This window comes from Crinia signifera, chromosome 2, assembly GCF_055691185.1.
Source record: "Crinia signifera chromosome 2, ASM5569118v1, whole genome shotgun sequence".
NCBI classification, from domain to species: Eukaryota; Metazoa; Chordata; class Amphibia; order Anura; family Myobatrachidae; genus Crinia; species Crinia signifera.
In genome coordinates this window covers 59,070,361-59,095,441 of record NC_139218.1, presented here as the reverse complement: position 1 = coordinate 59,095,441, position 25,081 = coordinate 59,070,361, and the positions used below count along the sequence as shown (strand labels likewise).

Here is a 25,081-nt window from a genome sequence, read left to right as displayed (position 1 = left end):
ATACGTTATGCACTATATCCTGTTTCTGCTTTATTCCATATCTGGAGGATTATTACATCCCTAATCGCCACATCCATCCAAACTTCTGGTTACTGGATATTTATTGGAATCCAATTCTTTAAGAGACTACCTCTCTAAAGCGCCGGTATCAATTCATTCATTGTACACTGTTCTTCTGTTTTTAAGTTGCTTTAAGAATAACACCTTGAATTGTAACAGGCTGCTTGAGAGCACTGTGTGCGCACCCACCACAGTTAACCCTTCTGTATCATATTTTTCAAACCAAGCCTGTAATAACTACAAAGTTAGGAGTTAATTGGCCGGTGATAAAAAAACAGACACTTTATCACTTCACCGAGCTTAATAAATCTGCCCCCCAGTCTGTAACATGGCAGTAAGGAGCTAATTGGCTGGTGATAAGGTAAAAACCACTTTATCACTTCAGCAGGCTTAATAAATCTGCCCTATAGTACTGCAAATGGTAGGTTCAAATATTTACCGGTAAGTAGGCAGTGATGGCACAGTGATGGTGATCGTTGATTTTAGTTTGTCTCCTTGTTCCTCAGCCAAGGTTGGAGGCAATTTATATTTGTGGCCATCTACCTGCAAGGTTGTGACTGAAGTCTTGTGGTTGGCTCAATTACTCACCCGAGGCATAGGTGCCGATTCTGTGGGTGCTTGAGGGCCAAAGCACCCACGGAAATTGATGAGCACCCACCCGCTCAGCAGCGGCCCATCCGCCCGTGTCCCACTGCACTCCCCCTCCCTCGTTGCTGGCACACGTACTGTGTGGGCATTTATGTATTTGGCACTGTGGGGGCATTTATGTATTTGGCACTGTGGGGGCATTTATGTATTTGGCACTGTGGGGACATTTATGTATTTGGCACTGTAGGGGCATTTATGTATTTGGCACTGTGGGGGCATTTATGTATTTGGCACTGTAGGGGCATTTATGTATTTGGCACTGTGGGGGCATTTATGTATTTGGCACTGTTGCCATAATTTGAATATTGGAGACAAATGTCCTGGATAATATAAATCAGTATTATTTTGTGGCCAAACCTCTTTCCCATGATGCCACTTCCCTATATTTTTGGCTTGAGCACCCACCAGCAAAAACATAAATCGGCACCTATGGACCGAGGTGTTCTGGATTAATGGCCTAATAAGCCTGGAGCTGAAAATGTTCAAGCGCCTAGTATGGGAAGTGGATGAGGTAATGCCAGTGCCATTTAGGGATGTAGAACCCATACATTATAAGCCCCAGTGTCTCCCTAAATATATAAAAATACAAAAATTGCATAAATGTGTACAATAGGATTGCTAATACTTGTTATGGCCAACCATGTGTCCAGCTGGTATCTGTCTGGTGGTCATGATGGTGGGCCTATTTTTATGTGGAGGCCTGGAGCTGCAGCTCCATCCGCCAAATTGTTAATCTGGCCATGCTTCCAGCGATGCTGCAGTCTTATCTTTCTGTAAACTCTTTCTTGATGTTATTTCATTCTTCCAAGCTTTTGACCTTCATTATGTAATCATTTAGTTCAGAGTCCTTACTCTGCAACAACTTCCAATGTCCGTTGCGATGCGGGTGATTTTGCAGCCACTGGCTGGCACCGAGTACTGCTCTGCAGCTTTCTATGAACTATTACTTCTAAGATCTTTTAATGTCTGTATTACCAATTATGGGTCTGATTCAGAGGTGGAGAGAGATGCAGCCACCAATACAAATTTTTGCTAATGCCGCCGCCAGTTGGCTTTGCGGCCCATCTCCTTTCTGCTTCCCACCCCTCTGTGCCTGTCAGTCTGACTGCACTCCGCAGCTGCAGACATTAGCTGCCACTGGGGAAATGCTAAAAAGCAGACTCTAGCCTTCCCTCTGGACCCCTGAAGGTTACACAGGGTAGATGGCACTTGGAAATCTAAAGTTGTTATGGGTGTGATATCATCGATGTTACCACTTTCTGCTCATCTGTTAGTGCAGATGTTTTTTTTAATAATGCTGGGGGGATTTGTAATAAAATCATATTGGATATATATCTAAATAGGTGTTCTTAATGTACTGTAATTCAATCATAAAAAAACAGCTTTCATTTTTTGAAAAATTATTATCCAGTTAAGTGGATAATACTAGCAAGTTATTGGGTAATGGTCTGCTAAATGTGCAGTCCCTTGTACAGAAAAAAGGCTGTTTCATTGTCATAATTCATCCTGATTACATCTGCCACTACGTGACCATCAAAGATCTTCCCGAATGTCTAACTCAGAAGAAATACACTTATTTTATAGCACCAGTCATATAAGCATGCCGCAGAGATCAGTTTTACAAAGGAAATACTGAGTTATAGGAAAACGACTTGGAAAAATTACTCAGCTTCTATAAGAGGTATGGCACGTCTCAGAATCTGTGTGAATACACTTCTAATGTGCTGATCTAGAAAACATTTGTACACTATACACAGTGCCGGGGGGCCCGGGGCACTTTAGAAAGGGGGGCCCCCTTGCGCTTGTCATTACTGGACACAAACTGCATGGGAGAATATTACACTGTCAAAACACAGAGAAAAGGCAGTATTAACTAGGTCAATGGGTAACTGCAGGGGGTGGGGGGATATATATATATATATATATATATATATATATATAAACAGAAAAAAGAACCCCTACCGCGCCCAAAAGGTTAAAAGCAGCAACTTTGAGGGATCCCCTGTTAGATGAGATCCAAATGTTTTTAGAAATGAAAGAAAAAGAGTTTCAGAGTGCGTTGACAGTAATTACACAGTATTGATAAAAAATTATGATATTTTAATAAAAAAACATTCAATACATTTAATGATATTTCATAAACAGTAGCTGGAACTTCCAGAGAATGTCGCTGTCCCAACGCGTTTCGTCACCGAAATGACTTCATCAGGGGCGAAGGAAGCAATTTATAACAGAACCAATTTGTGCTGCAAATTATAATATAAGAGCATCAATTTGGACAATATATACAATTCATACATATTAAAATGATCACAAACACTTTGTAAAAAGAGAGAAGCATGATGATGGAGAACAAGATATGGAAGGACAATGGAGAGAATGATCCAATTCTAATTGACAATTATGGTTTCTATTAACAATGACTAATTTGGTCAACCGGAAGGTTATATTAGAGGTGGCCAATGATGCTATTGATCGTTAATTAGGAGGCGATCGAAAAATTGGTAAATATAAGTTAACTCCAGAAACAAGGGAGATTAGCATATCAGAAATGAATTCATAAAAGAAGGAAATAATAAAATAAATGGTTCATAACATAGATCACAACAAAAGGAACGATCTCATAAAAATTGTGATTCTGCAATAACGGTCCCAAATGGTGTAATCAATGATAAATGGGGGCAATCTGGGGAGAAAACATTAATCTATAATTTACCCCTCTTACAATCAGTTATGGAGATAACCGCTCAATAAGTAAATAGTACAATCGGACATAGATCAATTGATTAAAAATAGAGCTGAATATAGCAAATCAGATCCATATCAAGAATTCACAACTGGTTTGAAAATAGCTAATTTTGATCCGTATCAGAAATCCAATACTGATTTTGAAAATATTGACCCCCAATATAGTAGTAATCAGTAACGGGGTTCAGGCCAATCTACAAAAAAACTGAATTTGGAATTACAACCATTTACATACCATATCAAAATTATGTGACAGTGATCAAAAACAACAGTGCAAGGTAAGTACTTACATAGAATGACTAGGACAGGATGTGCTCTCCAGGGATCCAAAAGCAGAATGAATCCCTGGGAGCTGAGGGACTTTATATAGGGCTTAGATAATGTATAGATAATTTATTAGACAGGTCTAAAAGAACGATTTAAATATATTTTTATTAAGATTCATATGAAGGTTAAGGTGGCACTGATAAAATGAGTTTATAAAGAATTAAAGAAAAAGAATGTTAATGGAATAAAAGTCTTAAATGACTTAATTGAATGTCGGAATGCAAGGCTTCCTGCCATGCGTTCCAAATGGCGGCCATTTTAATCGGCGGTGGAACGCAAATGCGCTCACCACCGATTTTAATAGAACACAGCCCTTTGTAAAAAAAGAAAAAAAAGGAAAAGATGTGCTCTACTTTATATGATCCCCGATAACAGGTGCTAAATTTCTATGTGATATAAGTAGATAAGGAGGCACGGGTAAATACCTGATAACTGCAGATAGTTACCGGGTGGCGGTGATTGGATGCCGGGTTCATGGAACGCAAATTACGCTCCAGAGTATAGGTGGAAATGGTGCTTTTATTGAGGGATCACTCAGCCTCTACCCTCTTGTGCAAAGTTTCATGGGACTTAGTCAACTCCCAGTAATGCATTGCACAATTGTGCAATCAGTGTGCCTTGGCTCCTGATGCTCAGCACCATTAATCATTGTCACATTGGCAGATAGGTGATGCTGCAGCACTACCCCAATCCTGCGCACAAAACCTTTAGCTACAATTTTTTTTTTAAATACATGCCAACCACAGGAGGCCCCTAGCTAGAGGGGGGCCCAGGGGTACTGCCCCCCCCCCTTTAATCTGGCCCTGACTATACACATTATATATACTTTATAGATTATAAAATAAGACCGATTTGAAGATGCACATGCATGAAAAATTCAGGTTGATGTTAACTTGAATTTAGCCGCCATGCACTAAGCCTAGGTATCCGATGCAGACTCGCAGTGGCTGGACCGCATACAATACATCATGGTGGTCATTCTGATTCATTCGCTCCCCCGTGCGGGCAATGTTTTGTCTCTGCACATGCGTATAACCATTTATGCCCATGTGTAGGCTTTGTGTGGGAATGGACGCAGCAATTTGCATAGTCGCCAGCACGTTCGTACACAGAGCAGTGCGGTGTGGGGCGGCTGGCATGGGGCGCATCTACCGGAATGCCCAGTGCTTCATGGGCATTCCCATGCAAAGGCTGAGCATTCCCATGCTAATGGCAGAGTGACGCGGGTGCCAGGGGCAGGCAGTGCGCACATCGGACCGAATGAACAAGAATAGCCTCCCTATTTGCAATGCCATTGACTGCCACAGGATGGGACAAATCCTTGTGGTAGCCATGGCGATCTGCAAATCTGATCAGATGAACACAGGACCACGCATCAGATCAGATGAAGAGGAAAAACACATAAGATATGGCACGTTTCACACAATTTATCAGACTGATGAGTTGAAATTGTGTGAAAAAAGGCCATATTGTATAAGTGTATGGGCAGCACCTACGCGTACTAAGAGGCCCACTGTCAGCGGTGTAGATCCACGTGGAGACGTAAAACATTGGGCCTAATTCAGACCTGATCGCAGTACAATTTTTTTCTCAAAATAGGCAAAACCATGTGAACTGCAGGTGTGACAGATGTAACGTGCAGAGAGTTAGATTTGGGTGGGGTATGTTCAATTTTAAATCTAAATTGCAGTGTAAAAATAATGCAGCCAGTATTTGTCCTGCACAGAAACAAAATAACTCCCCAAAATTGAACTCTCTCTGCACATCTGCCCCACCTGCAGTGCACATGGGTTTGCCCATTTTGAGAACAAGTTTGTTCTGTGGTCAGGTCTGAATTAGGCCAATTGACCGCTTGCATGCAACATTCAGACCCATTTGTTTGGAACCGAATTCATCCCCTGATGTGCAAATCCCAGTAATAAAAAGGCTTTGGCGCGTTTCACACTCGCCAAGTGCTCAGGGAAGGGAGAGCCAGGTAGAGGCCGGCAGCAGGGGAACACCCAGCAATTTAAGGGTGTCCCCATAAAAATGATTGGCGTTCCCCTACGAGCGCAGGCGTGGCAATGCCTGCTTGGGGTGGCGGGCTGACGTCACATGCTCTGTGAATCAAATCATTTAGACATGTTTCACTAGAGTATTGTTATTATGTGTAATCCGTTTGTTTCATTATTTCCTGTGTATTCGGACACGACCAATAATTGTTGTGCGGTGAACATAGGATAATTACAATAACAGACACCATGGGGTGTTAGATGGAGCTGTAAAAAGGACATTTACTGCCACTGTTTCCGAGTGCAGCCAATGTGACCACACAGAAGTCAAATTTCTTACTGTACAGTGTTCACTATACGTTCTTCTCATAAAGAAGATAACTCACTAAAACAACTGCAGCTGTGCATAGCTTAACTGATTATATTTCACTGGAAGGAAGTGTTACTGTAACAGACACCGTGCTACTTTGTATACGCTGTATAGGTTGTCTTCTCTTTGTCTTTATATCCAATTACATGTAGTGTATTACTGAGGCCGAGGGACCTTGGTTTTACTTGCATATTCGTTGTTGTTTTTTATGGCAGTAAGGATCATTATGGCCACCCAGAGGCATCACTGGCCTCCGTGACATCCGGTGCGCTGGTCTGGTACAGAAGGGGGGTGAGCTCTATCCCTCTATGCAGGCCACACCACTTATGTTGTACATAGTACTCACATTATTTACAGTATTTATCGCATTCAGATCATTTTATTACTTATTAAACAGAATTATGCACAGTTGCATACACAGACATTTTCTTCAGTGTGACGTTGCAGCTGGATGCAGAGGACACTGGGTAATTAATACCTTGGTCCCTGTCAAAACATTCCCAGTAGATACTAGTATAAATCATAGTTACAGTATGGGTACTGTGAGGGGGAAACGATCATAAGGTCTACAAGTATTGGGTGACGGTCATTAGGTCAACACCATTAGGCCAGCATGCATTAGGGTCGACATGCAGGAAGGTCGACATGACTGAAGGGCGACATGGGTTAGGTCGACACAAGCATTAGGTTGACACAATCATTAGGTTGACATGGGGAAAGTCGACAGCCGAAAGGTCAACGTGGGGTTTTTCACATATTTTTTGGAGCCAACATGTGCCAACAGGCAGTATTTTATGCCCTACCATCCACTAGGGCATGATGGGAGAATAAAATAGTGTGCCGAGCGTAGCGAGGCACCGTGCCCGAAGCATGGAGAGCGCAGCATGGAGAGATTTAAAAAAATGTGATAGCTGATCGGCCTTCTGAATAATTGACCCTGCACATATTGTGGGGTAAATTTGCTAATATGGGAGTTCTACTGAAGATAGAATGTTGCCCATAGGAACCAATCAGATTCTACTTATTTATTTAGTACCTTCTAGATGATAATACATCAAATCCGATTGGTTGCTATGGGCAACATCCCATCTTCAATAGAATTCCCATCTTAAGCCCCCCCATACACGGTCGGTTTAACGGATCCGTTCTGTGCTGAAACAGCACACATCGTATCAGATCGCATCCCTTGTGCATGCAGTGTGCATGCACTGCAATCCAATACGATGTGTACCTAGTACAAAAAGTATGTGCAGCACATACTTTTTGTACCGTACTATGTGATGCGCGGGAGCGCGCATCGCATAGTACAAAATGGAGCCGGCGAAAACGGAGCGTGTATGGGCTCCTTTAGTCAGGTCAGGGGCATCCACATTGACAATGATCAATTCCCCTGAGTTCGGTGGGAATTGCCAGAGACGCATGTTTTGCCAAAGGGGGTCATTCACTAGATAGCTCTGTGTAGCTTGGAGCTACAGTATTTAGTGAACAAGCTACTTGTTCTACTCTCTCATGCGCCATTCAATGCTATTCATACAAATAGGGGAAAGCAGGAGTCAGAGACCTGTAAGAACTTAGGGGGTTATTCTAGTTCATTCTTTCTGACAAAATCCTTCTTAGATGGACAAAACCATGTGCACTGCGGGTGGGGCAGATGTAACTTGTGCAGAGAGAATTAGATTTGGGTGGTGTTTTTCTTCAAAGTGAGATCTATATTGCAGTGTAAAATCATGCAGTCAGTATTTTCCCTGCACAAAAACAAAAAAACTCACCCAAATCTAATTCTCTCTGCACATGTTACATCTGCCCCCCTGCAGTGCACATGGTTTTGTCCATCTAAGAAGGATTTTGTCAGAAAGAATGAACTAGAATAAACCCCTTGGTTCTAACCATCTATACTCTTCCTGCATATGATACTTCTCCATTGTATATTGTCTACCATGCATTTGCATTATCTGTGTATAGTTAGTGTACTGTATGCGAGGCCAAGCAGTGATTTGACAATTTGATGTGTATTTCTATGCTACATTTTTTATCCTTTATAATCCATACTAATTACATTTACTGTACAGATTGCGTTCTGTTATTTATGTCTCATTCATCGGCTATCAATAGACTGGCCATGATAAAAGTACACTAATAGTACCTTGTATAAATATCATCTGTACATCATTACTTTATCACTCTATTATCAGCAGGCTTCTCTGCATGATTTATCTATGTTTGCATTTCTGGACAGAATTGGAATAATCAGTGCATTCTTCACTCTAACGTATTCCATTGTGTGTCTGTTACTATTTTAAACTGCGCGTTTATATTTTTACTATATTTTTCCTCACTCACATCCCCAGATTTTGCAATCTTTTCTACCCTTTTATTGTCTTTTACGTTTTACAATTACGTTTTTATACAGTACATCTATTTGTAGGGTTCAGTGGTGTAACTATAGCCCCACGGCCCCCGCTGTGGCGGGGACGTGCTGAGTAACTGTGGGTGCCGGTCTGTGGGGCTATAGTTACTAGTAGCCCGGGACATATTGACAGCGCCGCCCCCCCTCCCCCTAGACCAAGTAAAGTACAAAATGGCTGCCCCCATACAGCTGACAGCTTTTTAGGAATGTTTTTAGGAATGTTAGAGGAGGCGGCGGCCTCCTCTAGCATCCTTAAAAACTGTCTGCTATTAGGGGGCAACCATTTTGTCGTGGAATTTTTCATTAGAACTGCAGGAGACGTCGCCAGGAAGATATCTGCGGTGCCGGACCAGGAATGTGGCGGTGGCATGCGGGGGGCTAAGGGGGGTGCTTAATTTTACTTGGGCGGGCGGGTTGGAGGGCTATGGTGGGGGGGGGGGGCGGCGATGTCAATATCGGCGCGGGGGGGGGGGGGGGCGCAAAAATGTTTGTTACGCCACTGGTAGGGTTCATTGCCCAGGGACTTGCCCTTGACATGGCATGCAGTACAGGTATGTACAGGTTCAATTTACAAGGTGGCTCAATAACCAGAGGTGCAGTGTAGAGCCATAGCACCCAAAGCAAACATTGTGAATGTCAACATGATGAATATTCTGTACTTTCTGTACACGTTGATATATAAACCATGAACATATTCTGACTGCGGGATATGGTCAGTAAGTTGACCCTATAAAGGTCAACATGCATTGGGTAGAAAACTGAAGGTCAACAGGCCTTAGGTTGACACCTGGAGTAGATCAACATGGCTAAGGTCCACATGAGGTTTTCATGTTTTTGAGCGACATGTGCCATCAGGTGGTATTTCATGCCCTACCATCCACTAGGGAGTTGAGGAAGAATATAATAGTGTGCCAAGTGTAGCAAGGCATAGTTCTCAAAGCATTGTGAAGGGAAGCGATACACATGTCAACTATGTCCATATTTGGGACAAAAAACATGTCAAAACTCATGTTGACCTTTTGACAACATTGCCATTGTCGACCTAATCCTTGTGTTGACCTTACAACTTTGTTGACCTTAGCCAAGGCCAGTCATCCTTCAGTGGTCAACCCAATCCATGAAGACCTAAATTTGGTCAATCCAATTGACCATACCGCTGGCTGCATAACTGTTATTATTTATACAGGTAAGTGTTGGGGGTTCAAACAGTTGATCATGAAGAGGATCACGAGATGAAAATAAATAAAATTATTGTAAAGACCCAAAAGATGTTGATCTGTGTTTTTATTATCTTTAACAGAAACTGGTGTCAATTTACAGTAACAAAAACAGTTACCTGCCAAGTACAAAATGGATCGGAGACCGTGGTGCAAAGAGTATATCAGAGCTGCAGATGGCCTGGACCTTGTACAAATCTTGTGAGGTATAGTAAACATATCTGCTAAATAATTACTTCCTCAGCAATTAAAGTACAGTATTAGCTGTTGGCTGCATTTTCATATGTTGGAAACTACTGTACATTCAGATTTTTTTTTATGAAAATAAAGAAAACTTCACTCATGAAAGCCTTATAACTAGATGCCACTTAGCCATGAATTTTATTAATTTTTAAAATTATGTTTCTCTGATTTGTAGCAACTTTTTATATATACACATATATATATATATATATATATATATATATATATATATATATATTACTGTATATCTGGTGAGAATACAGTAGTTGTAATTAGAGATGAACAGCTTATTTTTGACTCATATCTCAGGGTTATGCTGGGTACACACCAGAATGATTTGGCCTCAATCCCATCAATTCCAATGCAATTTCGACCGATTGTATGTAAATTGGACATGTTTGACATGTTTTAGATCCAATTCCGATCCGATGAGCATCCCCACTGGTCGTTTGGTCATTCTGGAGATCCTACCTGCTACAGTCAGAATTTCCCTTCAACTGGGTACAGATCGTGATCCGATTGTATGCAGATTGTGTGTAGATCGTGTGATCCATCGTACAATCGTCTCACGATTTGCTCATGATCATGATCGTTCTGGTGTGTTCCCTACATAAGGCTGTGGGACGGGTGAGTTAGGAGTAGTACTAGGGCTGGGGTTTAGGTTAGATACTCAGTGGGATTGGTTGGCTTTCTGAGCATCGTCATTCCGCTGTAGGGATTCCACTGTATGGAAGGATCCCACTCACTGGGATTTCATACGCAAACCCCTAGTCCCATTTGTTTTTATAGTACCAACTCTTGTCCTCAGGATTGCATAGCAATACTAACTGAATAAACGCTTAAATATAATACAGGGGTGCCGCATGCCTTGCCTCAAACTGGGACTGTGCCTCTTGGCTGGGATATCATAGTTAAATGCCACACTCCCATTGTAACACAGAGCTAGAGGACCTGCTTCCAGTAGCTTTATACATTGCAGTCTTAAGATACTGTCCTTATCCTTCATAACAGAGGCTGACACTTTCTGTGGGAGCATCACAGTTGCATTAAAACCCATGGACAAGTGGCAATCCAATGTTTTTAGATACATAGGAACTTTTCATTCATACTGTACATATACAGTATAACCGTCAGGACTGAGCAGGTGATGGAGCCTTGCACAGCGTGTTACAGGGCAAACACATCATTTATAATTTCATACATCATATAAAGCAGTTATCATTATTAGCTTTACTCTGCATGCATAAGTAGACACAGGGGGGTAAATTTACTAAGATGGGAGTTCTACTGAAGATGGGATGTTGCCCATAACAACCAATCAGATTCTACTTCTTATTTATTTTGCACCTTCTAGAAGATAATAGATAGGATCTGATTGGTTGCCCATGGCAACATTCCATCTTCAATAGAACTCCTATTTTAATATATTTACCCCTTGGAGCAATGTAAGTAGGGTCTTTAACCCTTTAAGTGCCAAGTGAAGTTGTCAAAATAGGTGTGAAAATTGCCAAGCAAATGTTTTTATTCACCATAATGACCTGTAATGTTTAACTTATATAGGAAATATAATCTTTTTTTTTACACAACATTTTTTATTTTACTTGATATAACAAATGTTATGGCTGGCATTTTTAACAGATATTTTGGCACTCAAAGGGTTAATTTCTCAGTGATATCTCCGACTTCTCAATCAATCAATGCAGAATTATAAATGTTCATGTCAGATTCAATAAATAAACAGCGCTTTTTATTGATGGCTGTAAATAAACATTAGATGATATTGTATTTTCATTGATATTTATTTTAAAGAAATGAGAATAGATCATTCAAAAACCAAATTCTTTGTCTTTTTCAATATTTCCATTGGACGTAGAGATTTCCTAAGGCTTGGGGAGTTTTTATGTGGATAGAGATATAGTACCAACGAATCAGCCTCTCCCATTTTCATGCCGTGTTTGCCAAAATTTAAAGTCAGATGGCTCGCACATGCGCACTGTGTATGCATACGCGGTCATTCGATAATTCGAATTCGCAGCCCAACGAAGGAGTCTGAATTGGGCCCTTTATCTCTCTCCAAGCTTGTTAAATCTCCACAATTCTCTATTTTTATTTAATTTAACAGCGAGAGCTCTATAACACACATGCAGGTGCATTTCATCCTTGATAATGACATAGGGTAAGCTGTATTAACCTCCTAAAGAATGGGCAAGTTACCAGTGGAGATGTTGCCTATAGCAACCTACTATATAAGCTTCCTATTACATTTATAAAGTACATTCTATAAATTGATAGGTAGAAAATTAATGGGTTCTAGGGGCAATGTCTGCATTAGTCTAATTCTCCGCTGTAGGATTAATACTCCCCCCCCCCATAGTGCTGTAACACAAGGCAATTAATCTGTTTGCTTTTATTCTATAAACAAAAATAACATCTGGTTGGTTGCCGTGAGTTACAGCACCTGTGTCTAAATGGGAATATACAGATATATATTCAATTGATGCCGGTTCCATTCCGGAATGGATCCTGCATCCATTATTCAATCCGACGTCGGATTTGGCAGCTGATTGATGCTCACCCGGCCGTTGCGGGGAGCGGATGAGCGGGGCGGCGGGAGCTGGGATGGAGCCTGGATGGGGATGGGTGAGCTGCTCTTGCCCGGCGGCGTGTGGGTATGGGAGTCAGCGGTTGGGTACGGGAGGTGGCAGGAGGGTGCGGGCGGTGGTGGGAGTGTGAGGCAGTGAGGACGGTGCTGGGCGTGCAGCAGCAGCTTACATGGCATCATCCTCCTGTCCGCTGCCATCCTCCCTGCCTCAATCTGGCATCTTTTTATGTCGGATTGAGATTGAAGGATACACAGCCAAAACCTTTTGGTTTGTTTTGTTCACATCAAAAGCAGGTGGATTAGCATCTATTCCATCAATTCACCTGGTTTTGGGCAGGTCGGAACATTTCCGGAAAAAAAAACAGCCAACACTGAATAAGTCGGAACCCCTTCTGATCTATTCATGTCGAAAACCGCCATCTTTTCGGCAAGACGGCCATTTTGACAGTGACTAAATATACGCCAGATTGCAAGGTGTATCCAACTAATGTATTTTTCAAGTTAATCTTGAATTTCAGAACTCATCCCATGCTCATGCCCAACTCCCTTTTGCCGGGATACCAAACATCAACAAGTCAGGGCTACAAATGCCTTTAGCCAAGATGCAAACTTGTGAAGATGACAAATTCTTTAAAAAATACATTAATCTCTCTTTTAGGCAATAAAACATACATCTTTCTGGAGGCGAATTGGACTGGTTAAAAAGTCATACAGATGTGCTATCAACAAAGGAAAGAGTTTGACCTTGTTTTCCAACACTGTTCAAATTCAGTTGATTTTTAATTGTTGCCAGCCTATGCTAGAGCTTGCTCACACTTACCTCAGCCAAGCCGCTGACTACTCTGCCAGGAGACCATCAATTTGATAACAGAATATTTTCTCCCAAACAGATGTGGCCGTAGCTATCAAGCCCATGTTTTCAGCTGTTTCCCGTCACCAGCCTTATTGTTTTTATTATGACCGTTGCACAATAATCTGATCAGGGCCATATGCTGCAGAGTGAAGCACTAATTGTGGACACAACAAAGGAATATGAATGTAGCCAAGTAGTCAGCAGCGCTGCGCATACAGTAAATAGCTAGGACTGATAGATGGTTAGTGTAACAGAATGTTGTAACAATATTGGACGATAAAATATAAGATGCTTCTTGTTATGATTCACCAAGAAATGTTAAGACAATGAAATATTCCTCTGCACATGCTGCAGTAATTAACTATAATTAGTCTGTTCTATTCATTTATTAATGTGAGTATATCTATGGACTGAGTTAGCATATCAGCACAATTACTGGCTACACTGTATATCAAGAAGTGAATTGAGCCAGGAACTATGTTAAGCCCTTACTGCCTGTGGCTTTTCTTGCAGTCCCTAAACCAGCATTTCTCAAACTTGGGGCCTCATTCAGCAAGGCTCTCTAAGTAGCGGTCGCTCGCAGATTAGCGACAGGGCTGCCACCAGGAATTTTGGGGCCCGGGACTGATTACTAGTCCGTCCCTCCCCGGCACCGTGGATGAGCTGTCACTGCGGGAGGTAGCCCCCCCCCACCGCGCGGACCCCCATCCTCCCCTCATCTACCCCTCCCTTCACTTACCGCCCGACTCAGAAGGTCCCGATGCACAGCCTGTCTTCTTCAATGCAGGACGCTGGCAGACAATTAAATTGCAGCACCGGTGGGTGAGCCAATCAGAGCTCATGTACCAGAAGCAGCTCCTATTGGCTAACAGTACACAAGTTCAAAAGCCGGTGCAGCATTTTAATTGGCTGCCGGCTTCCTGCATTGGAAAGGCCAGGCTGTGCTTCAAGACCTGCTGAGGACCAAGTGCAATGCAGGCAGCACACAGCAGAGGGTTGCTGTGGGCCAAATGAGCTGCCTGGGCCCTTCCAGAGGCTGGGGCCTGGGACAGCTGTTCCCACAGCACACCGCTGTTGGCGGCCCTGCTTAGCGAGCCCTGAAACGCAACCCCTGACGCCCCAGCTGAATGTCCGCCGCCGAGTCCCGTTGTTACCTTTGGGAGTGGATGTACAGGAACACATCCCCTCGCACGCGGCTGAAGGGGAGAGAACTCATTCGATGGTCGCTGACCATCAAATGATTTTTTTCACTTTTGGAAATAAGTCAGTCTGAACTAACTTTTATTTTCGACAGTGTCCGCTGAATAGGAGGTGGGCGCTGTCGTCATGTGATGTCAGCTGCCTGCCCCGGCAGGCATCAGCCCGCCCGCGTTCCCAGGGCAAGTAGTAGTAGTACATTTATTTATAAGGCGCCGCAAAGTGTCCCCAGCGCCGTACATAGCAAACAAAAAACAAATTACAAGGTAACGTACAGGGTGTGTTGAAAAATACAGTATGAATAGGGGTATAGCTGGTAGAACTAAAATCAGCATCAGTTCAGAAGTAGGTGTCAAAATTGTCGAGGAGACTGAAGATGAAGTAGAGGAAGAGAAGAACAGGACAGGCGCACAGGTGAGGTAAAGAGGTAGGGTGAGTACGTGAGGAAGGAGGACCCTACTCATAAAAGTTAACATATAATAGGTGGGTGGACGAACGAAAAACAATAGGATAAGTAGGAACGGAGGGGAACGGAGGCAGGATAGGAGGCTCAAAAGAGGTTAGGAGAAGGGATAGGCTAGTCGAAAAAAGTGGATTTTGAGGGAGCGCTTGAAGGAGGTAAGGGAATCAGAAAGCCTGATGGGTGGCGGGAGGTTGTTCCAGTGCAGGGGGGCAGCGCGAGAGAAGTCTTGGACATGGGAGTGGGAGGAGGTGATTAGGTGAGAGGTCAGTCGGCAGTCAGCGATGGAGCGAAGAGGACGGGAGGGAGTGTGGATAGAGATCAGTGAAAAGAGGTAAGGAGCGGTGGAGGAGGAGAGAGCGTTGTAGGTGGTGGTGAGGAGTTTAAAGAGAACTCGGAAAGGAATGGGGAGCCAGTGAAGAGATAGACAGAGGGGGGAGGCGGAGGTAGAGCGGCGGGAGAGGAAGATGAGCCTAGCAGCAGCGTTAAGAATGGATTGGAGAGGTGCGAGGCGGGTGAGAGGTAGCCCAGAGAGAAGGATGTTGCAGTAGTCACAAGGAGATGACAAGAGAATGAATGAGAATTTTGGTTGGACGGTGGAGGTGATCTCGGTTTCACCAATGCTGATGGAGATAGTGGGAGAAGAGGGGATGTTCGGGGGATGGAAGATTAGAAGTTCAGTTTCAGCCATGTTTAGTTTCAGGAAGCGTTGGGTCGGTCATCCAGGCTGAGATGGCCGTGAGGCATTCAGAGACCTTGGACAGGAGTGATGGGGATAGGTCGGGGGAAGAGAGATAGATTAGGGTATCATCAGCATAAAGGTGGTAATGAAAACCATAGGAGCTGATGAGGGTGCCCAGAGAGGTGGTGTAGAGGGAGAAGAGGAGAGGGCCAAGGACGGACCCTTGGGGAACACCCAGTACTTTCCCAGCAATGCCCAGCACTTTCATGGGGATGCCCCTGCGCTGCATTGGGAAAATGTAACATGTGCAGAGAGAGTTATATTTGGGTAGGTTCTAACTGAAATTTAAATTGCAGTGTAAAAATAAAGTAGCCAGTATTTACCCTGCATAAAAACAAAATGATTCACCCAGATCTAGCTCTCTCTGTATGTTACATCTGCCCCAACTGCAGTGCAGCATGGTTTTGTCCATCTGCAAAAATTGCTTCCTTTGGAAGTGGCCTCTTTCAGCGGGACAATGCACCCTGCACACTGCACAGATTGCTCAAGGATAGTTTGGGAAAGATGTTGAGAGAGATCATATTGGGGATATCAATGTTTTTTTTTCTTAAAATTACTTCTCGCACAGCTATATGAACACTTGAAAGCATTACAAATCATGTCACTGGTATCTGGCTATAATATTGATCTCATATATTCTAGTTATAGGACCGTCATGAGACCTGTGTATAAAATGTCCTATCGTACAGTCACCACTATGGAATGGAGATGCTGTCCAGGATTCACTGGAAGTAACTGCGATGAAGGTAAGAAAATTCATACGAACTTCAAAATGTTTTTCAAATGATCTAGATAGAAAATATTGCTCCTCGTTAGGTTGATATGTATTTTCTTTGTCATAATTAGAGGTGGGTTTGTGAAAGTTTCTATAAAAGAAAAGTGATGGATTTACCCTTAGCAACCAATCAGGATTTTGCCATCATTTCTCCATTGCATTCTAGAAAATAAAAGAACGGCCGGGCTTGTCTGGAAAATAGGGTGGTACTCCACTTGGAAAAGGAGGCAACTCTTTCTCAGTTGTCTTACAACCGCCACCGTTCCCTGTAGCCACCAACACCATCCTCGTTGGTCACCTCTTGCAGCAGCTGCATATAGAGGAAAAGTAGGGGGAACTCAACTGACACTGAATCATTGTAGCCCCACCCCTTATGTTAGAACCACACCCCCTATGGTGCTGACCTGGCTGTCCCTTCCGGATTGGGCTGCCCGAATGTCAGTATGTATGTAATAGAATCTGATTGGTTACTATGGGCAATGAAATCCAATTTTCATATGTATCCGTGACATGTTCTGTACTTCCAGGTAGTCTTCCAGTGAAATGAGCCATAGTTTTTTTTTTTTATGACTGTAATGAGTATAATAATTTTTATGAGTATAATAAATTCTTAGATTACATTAAATTTACATGCAGTGGTGTAACTGCTACCTCCAGTCTACAAAATAATGCTTGAGGACATCATAGAGTGTCACCATAACTGGCTATTGTTAAGACCAATGGGTATGTTTATCCTCTATCTGTTTATGAAAGCAACTGATCATCGGTGGCTCTGACCAATAATTATAAAACAGGAATGGGATTGGATACTAAAAGTACTTGCTTACACAGTCAACCCTATATGCCATTTTAAAACTATTGGTCAAACTGCTGCTGATCCTACTGATGGTAAAAGTCTAATTCTTCAGTAAAAAGTGAAGCTTCTGGATATACTGTACAAAATTTGAGTGGAGTTAAGTGACTTGCATTTGATATTTGTGATTATATTGGGGATTGAAGGTCCAAAATTGGTATTAGCAGTGGGTGTCTAAGTTCTCTACTGCATACAGCTACTTATTTTAAGATTGAACTTTTATATTTAAATGTATCGTCTTTTTATGTTAACTAAAACATTTAGCCGACATATATTAGTATTGGTACAAAAATTCTGTAAGGACTGTCAAATCTCCAACATGCATTCACAATGGGAACCAGGCTGCGTGCCTCAACAGCTAGAGGGAAGGGACACACTTAGTCTAAGAGGAGGGGATGGGAAGCGGACAAGAATAGGACAAATTAGAGCAGACGGTGGGGAGGCGGGACAAATTGCAGTGGTCAGGATAGAGCAGCAGGGCTGGAGCAGAGCAGCGCATAGAAAGGAGTTTGGTTCAGAAAGAGCAGTGGCAGGGGTAATACATAGATGGCATGTCTTATGCCTTTGCTAGTGTATAATTGATGATACAGTATATAATCTAACTAGATAAAAATTGATTATGGTAAATTAGATATTTCTAATTAACTAGTAAAGAAACCTGACATATGATGGATTAATTGTTACCTGCATCTGCTATCCGGCCCCACCCTCAGCATTGATTGATGCTCATCTCTCTTTCCAAACCTTCCTCCTGTCCCATCTGTAACCGATTCACTTCCTCTGTCAAAATCCCCAACCGCCCGGTTCACATATAGTACTTCCCCGTTCACTTCCCTCTTCTGCATGCTAGATCTGTCCCATCACCCTCACAGTCTTAAGGTGCGCATACACGGTACAATTATTGTGTACAATATTGCATCGCATTGCATAGGTTTTGCAATGCAACGAGATGAGATCTAGTACAAAAAGTATGTGCAGCGCATACTTTTTGAGCGATGAGATGTGTGACAGGAGCGCGCATCTCATCGCATCCAACAATTGTACCGTGTATGGGCACCTTTAGTATTATTCATACCCATATATTAGTTCATTTCATCTCCTAGACATCCCTTTTACCTTCACATCAGTTTAACAACAGTGATTTTGATGGTGTAATTTCTTGAGAGAGAGAGAGATGCAGGAGGATCCAGTACGTCCAGATCTACTCAGGTAAGTTCAGACTCCTCCTGTGCTCTACTGTACTTCCCGCCTTTTACTACATCTGATGATGGGTATGTAAATATGGCTACTGCACTCGCTACAAGAGCTGTTTGCTCAGTGAGAAAAATGGCAAATGTAACACTGCAAAGTAAATAAGAATGTAATAATGTAAAGTTTATGATAACAATGTATCACCACAATGATGAATAACATTTCAATAGTGTATTATCATTTATACACAAAATCCTTTTTTAACTTTGATATAGCTCATAGCAAGTGGCCGCATAGCGTTAGTAACATTTGGGAGACTTCATATGCTCGCTAATAACATGTTCTATATACTGACGGGTGGGTATGGAGTGGAGTATCGGTTATGGGGGATAGTTCCTACCTGTCCCTAAGGTCAGGACAACTTCTGGATAATGGAGACAGTCAACATTTGGTACTGTCCCACTGGCATTGGGACAGCTGGATGATAATGTATGCTTTTGCACTGACTGTCTCTTATTGCACTTACACTATATGTGATTTAAATATACTGCGTACAACATGTATTGCTCTGTAAGTAGACTAAGGTATATATTCATATGAAAAGCATAAAAGTAGCACAACAAATAAACTAGGCTTTGCATAAGAAATAAGTACTTCCCTGCCAACATATAATTAAAAATAGCAACAGTCCCCTAGCATATAAATTTAGCAATTGTAACATAAATAATTGCAGCGGCATCACAAGAGGAGTGACGGGGAGATGTGTTTGTCTATAGACCTTCTTCTGAGGAGCGAGCATTCACATGAATAGCTCAAAGTCTACTGACCCTTTTACAAGTCACATGCAGTGGGGCTCTGAGCAGTAATCAGATGCGGATTTAGACCTCATGGGGCCCTAGACAAGAAAACAGTTTGGGGCCCTCCTACATCAATCCATAGTCTTATATTTTTGCGGCTGATTGCAGATGGCATCGATAGCGTACCTTGGCACGTGCACTGTCTACTGATAGATGCTCAGCTGCATGAACATTGGAATTGTGTACAAATCTGAATCAGGTTCTAGGTCTTTTGGAAGTAGGCTTAATATTGGTGTCACATTTGAAGTAAACTGACTTCCTGCTTTGCTTTACAATTTTTTTTTATCCTATCAAAGAACATCCAAGGGGGTTTTGGGAGTGCTGGCGGGTCAATGTGATGTCATGATGTCATGTGATAGTCATGCCATGCTCTTCTGGGAATGCTTTGGATAGCCATGAAATCTTTATAGGGTGTCTTGAGACCTGTTGGGCCCTAGGCACTTGCCTTGGTTGTCTCTGGCAGTTCTCCTGTTGTCCCATTGGGGTTTTCTTTTATTCTCTGTTGGTCTTTAAAAAGGAATGATGTTGAGAAAGATTTAATATTTTAAGAAAGGTGGTAAAAGTGGAGTTTTGGGCAGTCTTTATTTGTCCGCAGTCAGTCGGGCCAATCATCTCGTCTTTTATTTCTTCTCATTTTGACCTATGTGCATCCAGAGGGGGAATATTATATTTGCCCACAATAGAATAGGCAATTGAGTTCATGTTCACCATCTTCAAGGTGGAGTATAAAAATAAACTTAGAGAGATTTTTGATTTGATGATAAAAGCAAACATTGCATATCTGGTCTATTTAGCAGGCCTTTTATTGTAATAGTCTTATTGCTATTGTGCACAACTGTAACTGAGAGTTGACCTTGGAACACATATACAGTATATAAGGCTAAAGTTCAACCATTGCAGCAGCTGAAGTCTAAAGGACGGCTCTTCTTTTTGTTGTGTGATAGTTGTCCCCTACCCTTGAAGTAATACAGAGGTTATCTATATTAACCAATGTTGTTTTTACTCCTCCTTATGAACCCACAATTGGTTGCAGTAGAACAGACCTGGCCAAAAGGTAGATCCTGATCTACCAGTAGATCTTGAGGCATCCGCTGGTAGATCACGGCCAAATTAACAAAATATACGTGAACTTGAACATCTGACGTTTCAGAACGCCAGCTCCCGGTAGTGCCCCTGATGTCATGACATCACCGGAGTGCTGTGAAGAGCCCTCTGCAGCTGCTATATATCAGTCTGGCCCCACACCCACATATGCTGGGCTTACCGCTCTGTACCAGCACAGAGGCTCCTCACAGCACCAAGTACACCCTGAGCGACTCCTGGATGTAGTGTGTGGGGTGTAATTGTCTGATATGGGTGGTACAGTGGCTGCAGGCTGATGCTGCTGGAGTACAGCCGCTGCCTACTCCGTTGATACAATACCCGAGTGGTTCCGTGCTTGTGTCCTGGTTATCAGTCGCTGACTGACTAATAGATCCTATAACAGAAGAAAATGGCTGTGCGCTGTTGGACCACGGTTTTTGTTTGGGTGGTTACTGCGCTATGTGGTTGAAGCGGCTTCTTTATAACAAGATACTTAGGGGATGGTAAAAAGCGCTAAAAGAAAAAATTCTGAAAAAAATGGGGTAAATGAAAAAGTGGTTAGTAGTAAATGTTTACACCCTTTTGGGGAATATGTAAAAGGGATATGTAGAAAGGATGGACTAGTGCTCTCCCTAAGTCTGACCCTTACGTGCTTCCGGTATGATGATGGTACTCCGTATGCCAGATTAGGAGCAGCCGGGATGCCGCCTGATGTTGTTGCGGCGCTGTCCCGTCCGTCTGACTGTCTGATCGGCAGGGCGCACTGTCAGAGCCGTCGCTTTTACATATTCCCCAAAAGGGTGTCGGACCACGGTGTAACAAATGATGAGCAATCACAAATATTCTGTTCAGGCAGCAGTCAGATGCGGGTACTTGGACCACATATAGAAAGATCACAAAGAGAGAAAAAGACAGACTGTGCTAAAATAGAAATCAAATGTAATCCAAAAATAAACATAAAGGTATCAGAGCAATTAAAATACAAAATAAAATCCATCAATATGAAACCAATTTCATTTGAAGGTCACTATGGCCAGTATTAGTAATACTATTAGTAATCCAATCACATATAGCATCTACCATTCTTATATATGTGATTATATAACTAATAGTAGAGAAACTTGTATGCTGCATGGGTGTATATTGTGTGCAGGTATTTTAGCAATTGTCCGTGTTGATCGCCCGTGCGAATGTGGGGCAGAGAATCGGCTGGCCTGCGAGGCGTGAGACTTACTTTTACAGAGCGAATGATTTTAAGCTCAAACAGTCCGAGCGCTCTCACAGTAGAGCGAAGCCACCGCCCAGCACATGTAGTCACCACCCCAGTATACGCCCTGGTTACCGCCTAGTTGTGCCCAGATTTGTGGCCGCGCCAATCCATACGCCCACATTACGACTACTCTGCACGAGTTTGTTCGCTAGCGTATTTCTACTCATATGGTCGCGAGTGTGCACGGTTGCCCAAACCTACACATGCGCCTTGCGAATGGTACGCATGCGCAGTGGGCTAAGATACACTCAGCAAATGAATTGGTGTCCGAGCGAGGCAAGCAGAATGTGGCCCTATGTGTGTAAGAGCGATCAGCAAAACAAAATCTATTGTGGGAAGCATAGGGCCTGTGAGCCTGGTTCAGAGGTGGATGCTATGTATGTATGTTTATATATATATATATATATATATATATATATGTATGTACTGTATGTATGTATGTTTGTGTATGTATGTATATGTATGTGTGTGTAAATGTATGTTTGCAGGGCCGGCCACTGGAGGGCGGCAGTTCGCCCCTCGCCCCGTGCAAAGGGGGTCCATGCCGGCTTCTGACAGGAGCCTGCAGTGGTGTCCTTGCCGCGCGGATACCTGCGGCGCTGAGTATAAAGCTGGCGGCGGTGGGGGGTCCCTTCAGTGAATAAGAAATAACTAGCGCTATGCGGTGGCACGGGAAGCGCTTCTGTTTTGAAAACACTGGCCGTACGGCGCACGCTGATTGGCTGAGATTCACGCTGATTGTGCAGTTCTTGATTCTTATGTATTTATATCTACAGAAATATACAGTTACCATCTCTACTGGCAGCAATGCCATGTGCAACTGTGCCTGCCATTGTACAGTTAGATTTACGGGTCTGCAGTTTCCGGTACTTTCATGCATGCGGAAAATAGCAAAACAAAATATCAGTACATGGGCCACCTCTGAATCAGGCCCATTGACAATGGTAGATCTCCGCTAAATATGTGAACTAAAAGTACCTCCCAACATGACCCATTCCAAGAGGGACAAAATGCTCTGCTCCTGGACTTGCTGCCAGTGGTAGTTGCAGAGGTGGGACTGCACCAATGTCGCAAATTCAAAAAGGGGAGCCACACCTGCCAGTGAGTCCAGACTGTGGTGTTTAGGGTGGCAGTTGGTGGGGCTCCCCTATCTGAATTGTGGACTGTGCTGCAGCCCTGCAACTGCCACTGACATGAATGTCCAGAAAGAGAGCATCTTATCCCTCCTGGAATGGGTTGTGTTGGGAGGTATTATCCCGGGACACAAAAATCTGGCCACCCCTGCTAGAAAACAATGTAACTACAGTGAAAATTGTGTTCATATAAAACCTCACATTCCCAAAGATTTATAGGGAAATCCTGCCATCAAATAATATATTAGATTCTGATGTAAATGTAATATTTAAAGTGAGAAGTGAAATCACATTTCCCTCAGGTCAGTCATGCAAAAGACAAAGGAGCTGTGATGTCATAATGGGCCTCAAACCACAAACTGGCCAATCAGGTGGGGTCTGTGAGGTCATAGTGATGTCATAATCAGGGCTATACTGAGGCTGTCTCACTCATTCACCTCACAGAACTCCGGGCAGTGCGCAGCTCACCAGCAGGAGGACATACTCACATAAGGTTAGTGACTGGACAGAGATAAGGGCAGGTTAGTGCGATGCGGCGGCAGACTCGAAGCGCGACTACTGTAATATATGACTGATCACCTGACCGACAGGACAGTATTGGATAAAAACAGAATCTCACACCTAGGGAGGCAGAACCGTACCTAGCAGCCACTAGGGCTGTGACTGGGACACCTAAGGGCGGTGTCTGGATGGCGCTGGATAAACCCTGTATGGAGCGGTTAGGACGTGTCGCAAGGCACTAAGGTGTCCTATGCTGCATCAAGTCCCCCATTCGGATCCCTACTTATTAATGTGCAGGAGTGTGAGAGATGTATATTGTGCTTTAGCCATTACTTTGTTATAGTTATATCATAGTTTGGGCTCCATGTAAGAGTGATACTAAATACTGGCAGCATATTGTGTTAGTGTCAGGGTGATACGCAGGATATGCCGCTGGTATTTACCATCACACACAGTATCTTTCCAGCGAGGACCAGCGGTGTCCCCTCCTCCGCTGTATCCTCTGCTGTGTTGCCAGCAGCCTGTTGGCAATGGGTTACTGACTAATGCACATACATGACGGCCGTCTGTGTATGTGTATAGAGATCAGACCCAGTGGGGACATAGGAAACAGAGTTAGAGCTGTCCTATATATATCATTGCAGCCCTAACCCCTTATAGCACCAGAGACGAGTCCTAAAGGGGTTCTGGCTGATTCTTACATGGAGTCCTAATACTAATGGGTAGCTAGCTACCTTGTCTCTTTCCCCCTACCTTGTCTCTCTCGCCCCCTACCTTGTCTGTCTCGCCCCTTTACCTTGTCTGTCTCTCCCCCCTACCTTGTCTCTCTCCCCCATTACTTTGGACATGCGCGTGCCCCCCGGTGCCATCGGGTGCGTTCTTCATCATCTGAGAAAAAAGTTAAAATACAGATTTGGGGTGACAGAAGGGATGACGGGTTATATAAGGTTAGTGGGTGGGTGGTTTGGGCAAACTCTGCAAAGTCTCTTAATGCCTAGAGGGACGGGCAGTCCGTCAGCCATGGGTCCCCAGAGGTTTCCCCCACAGGGGGTTTTTCCTCTCCTGAGTGCTGATGGATGACTCCACCATCTTGTTCCTCTTATAGGACAAGTGTGTAAGAGTTCTGGAACAATCCTGTTCCAGTATTCCCTATTTTATAATGCAGAGCAAAAATAATATATACATTTTACTTAAAATAAAAGTTTGAATTTATTTATTAAATATATTTTGTGTGAATTTGTCTTTATTTATATTAATAAATGCTCCAAAAGGTCAGGAGGTCGCAGTGAGGGCTGGTGGGTAAATGAGATTAGAGGTGGTAATGGAAAGTAAATGGATTAGGCTTACACCCTGATCTCTGAGGTAACCATACAAATGGGAGGGGCGTATGGAGTAGGCTTACACCCTGGTCACTGAGGTGACCATACAAATGGGAGAGGCGTATGGAGTAGGCTTACACCCTGATCACTGATGTGACCATACAAATGGGAGGGGCTTATGGAGTAGGCTTACACCCTGATCACTGAGGTGACCATACAAATGGGAGGGGCGTA

The 25,081-nt window shown here is 43.2% G+C and overlaps 1 protein-coding gene across 2 annotated transcripts in view; it reads left to right on the top strand.

Annotated features, from left to right (window-relative positions):
- The window catches only part of COL26A1 (collagen type XXVI alpha 1 chain), a 382,256-nt gene that overhangs the window by 74,041 nt on the left and 283,134 nt on the right, over positions 1-25,081 (top strand). For both annotated transcript variants that reach the window (XM_083172204.1, XM_083172203.1), the window contains exons 2-3: positions 9,852-9,974; positions 16,508-16,611. In XM_083172204.1, coding sequence (XP_083028330.1) covers positions 9,852-9,974; positions 16,508-16,611 — 227 coding nt within the window. The remainder of the gene's footprint in view (positions 1-9,851; positions 9,975-16,507; positions 16,612-25,081) is intronic.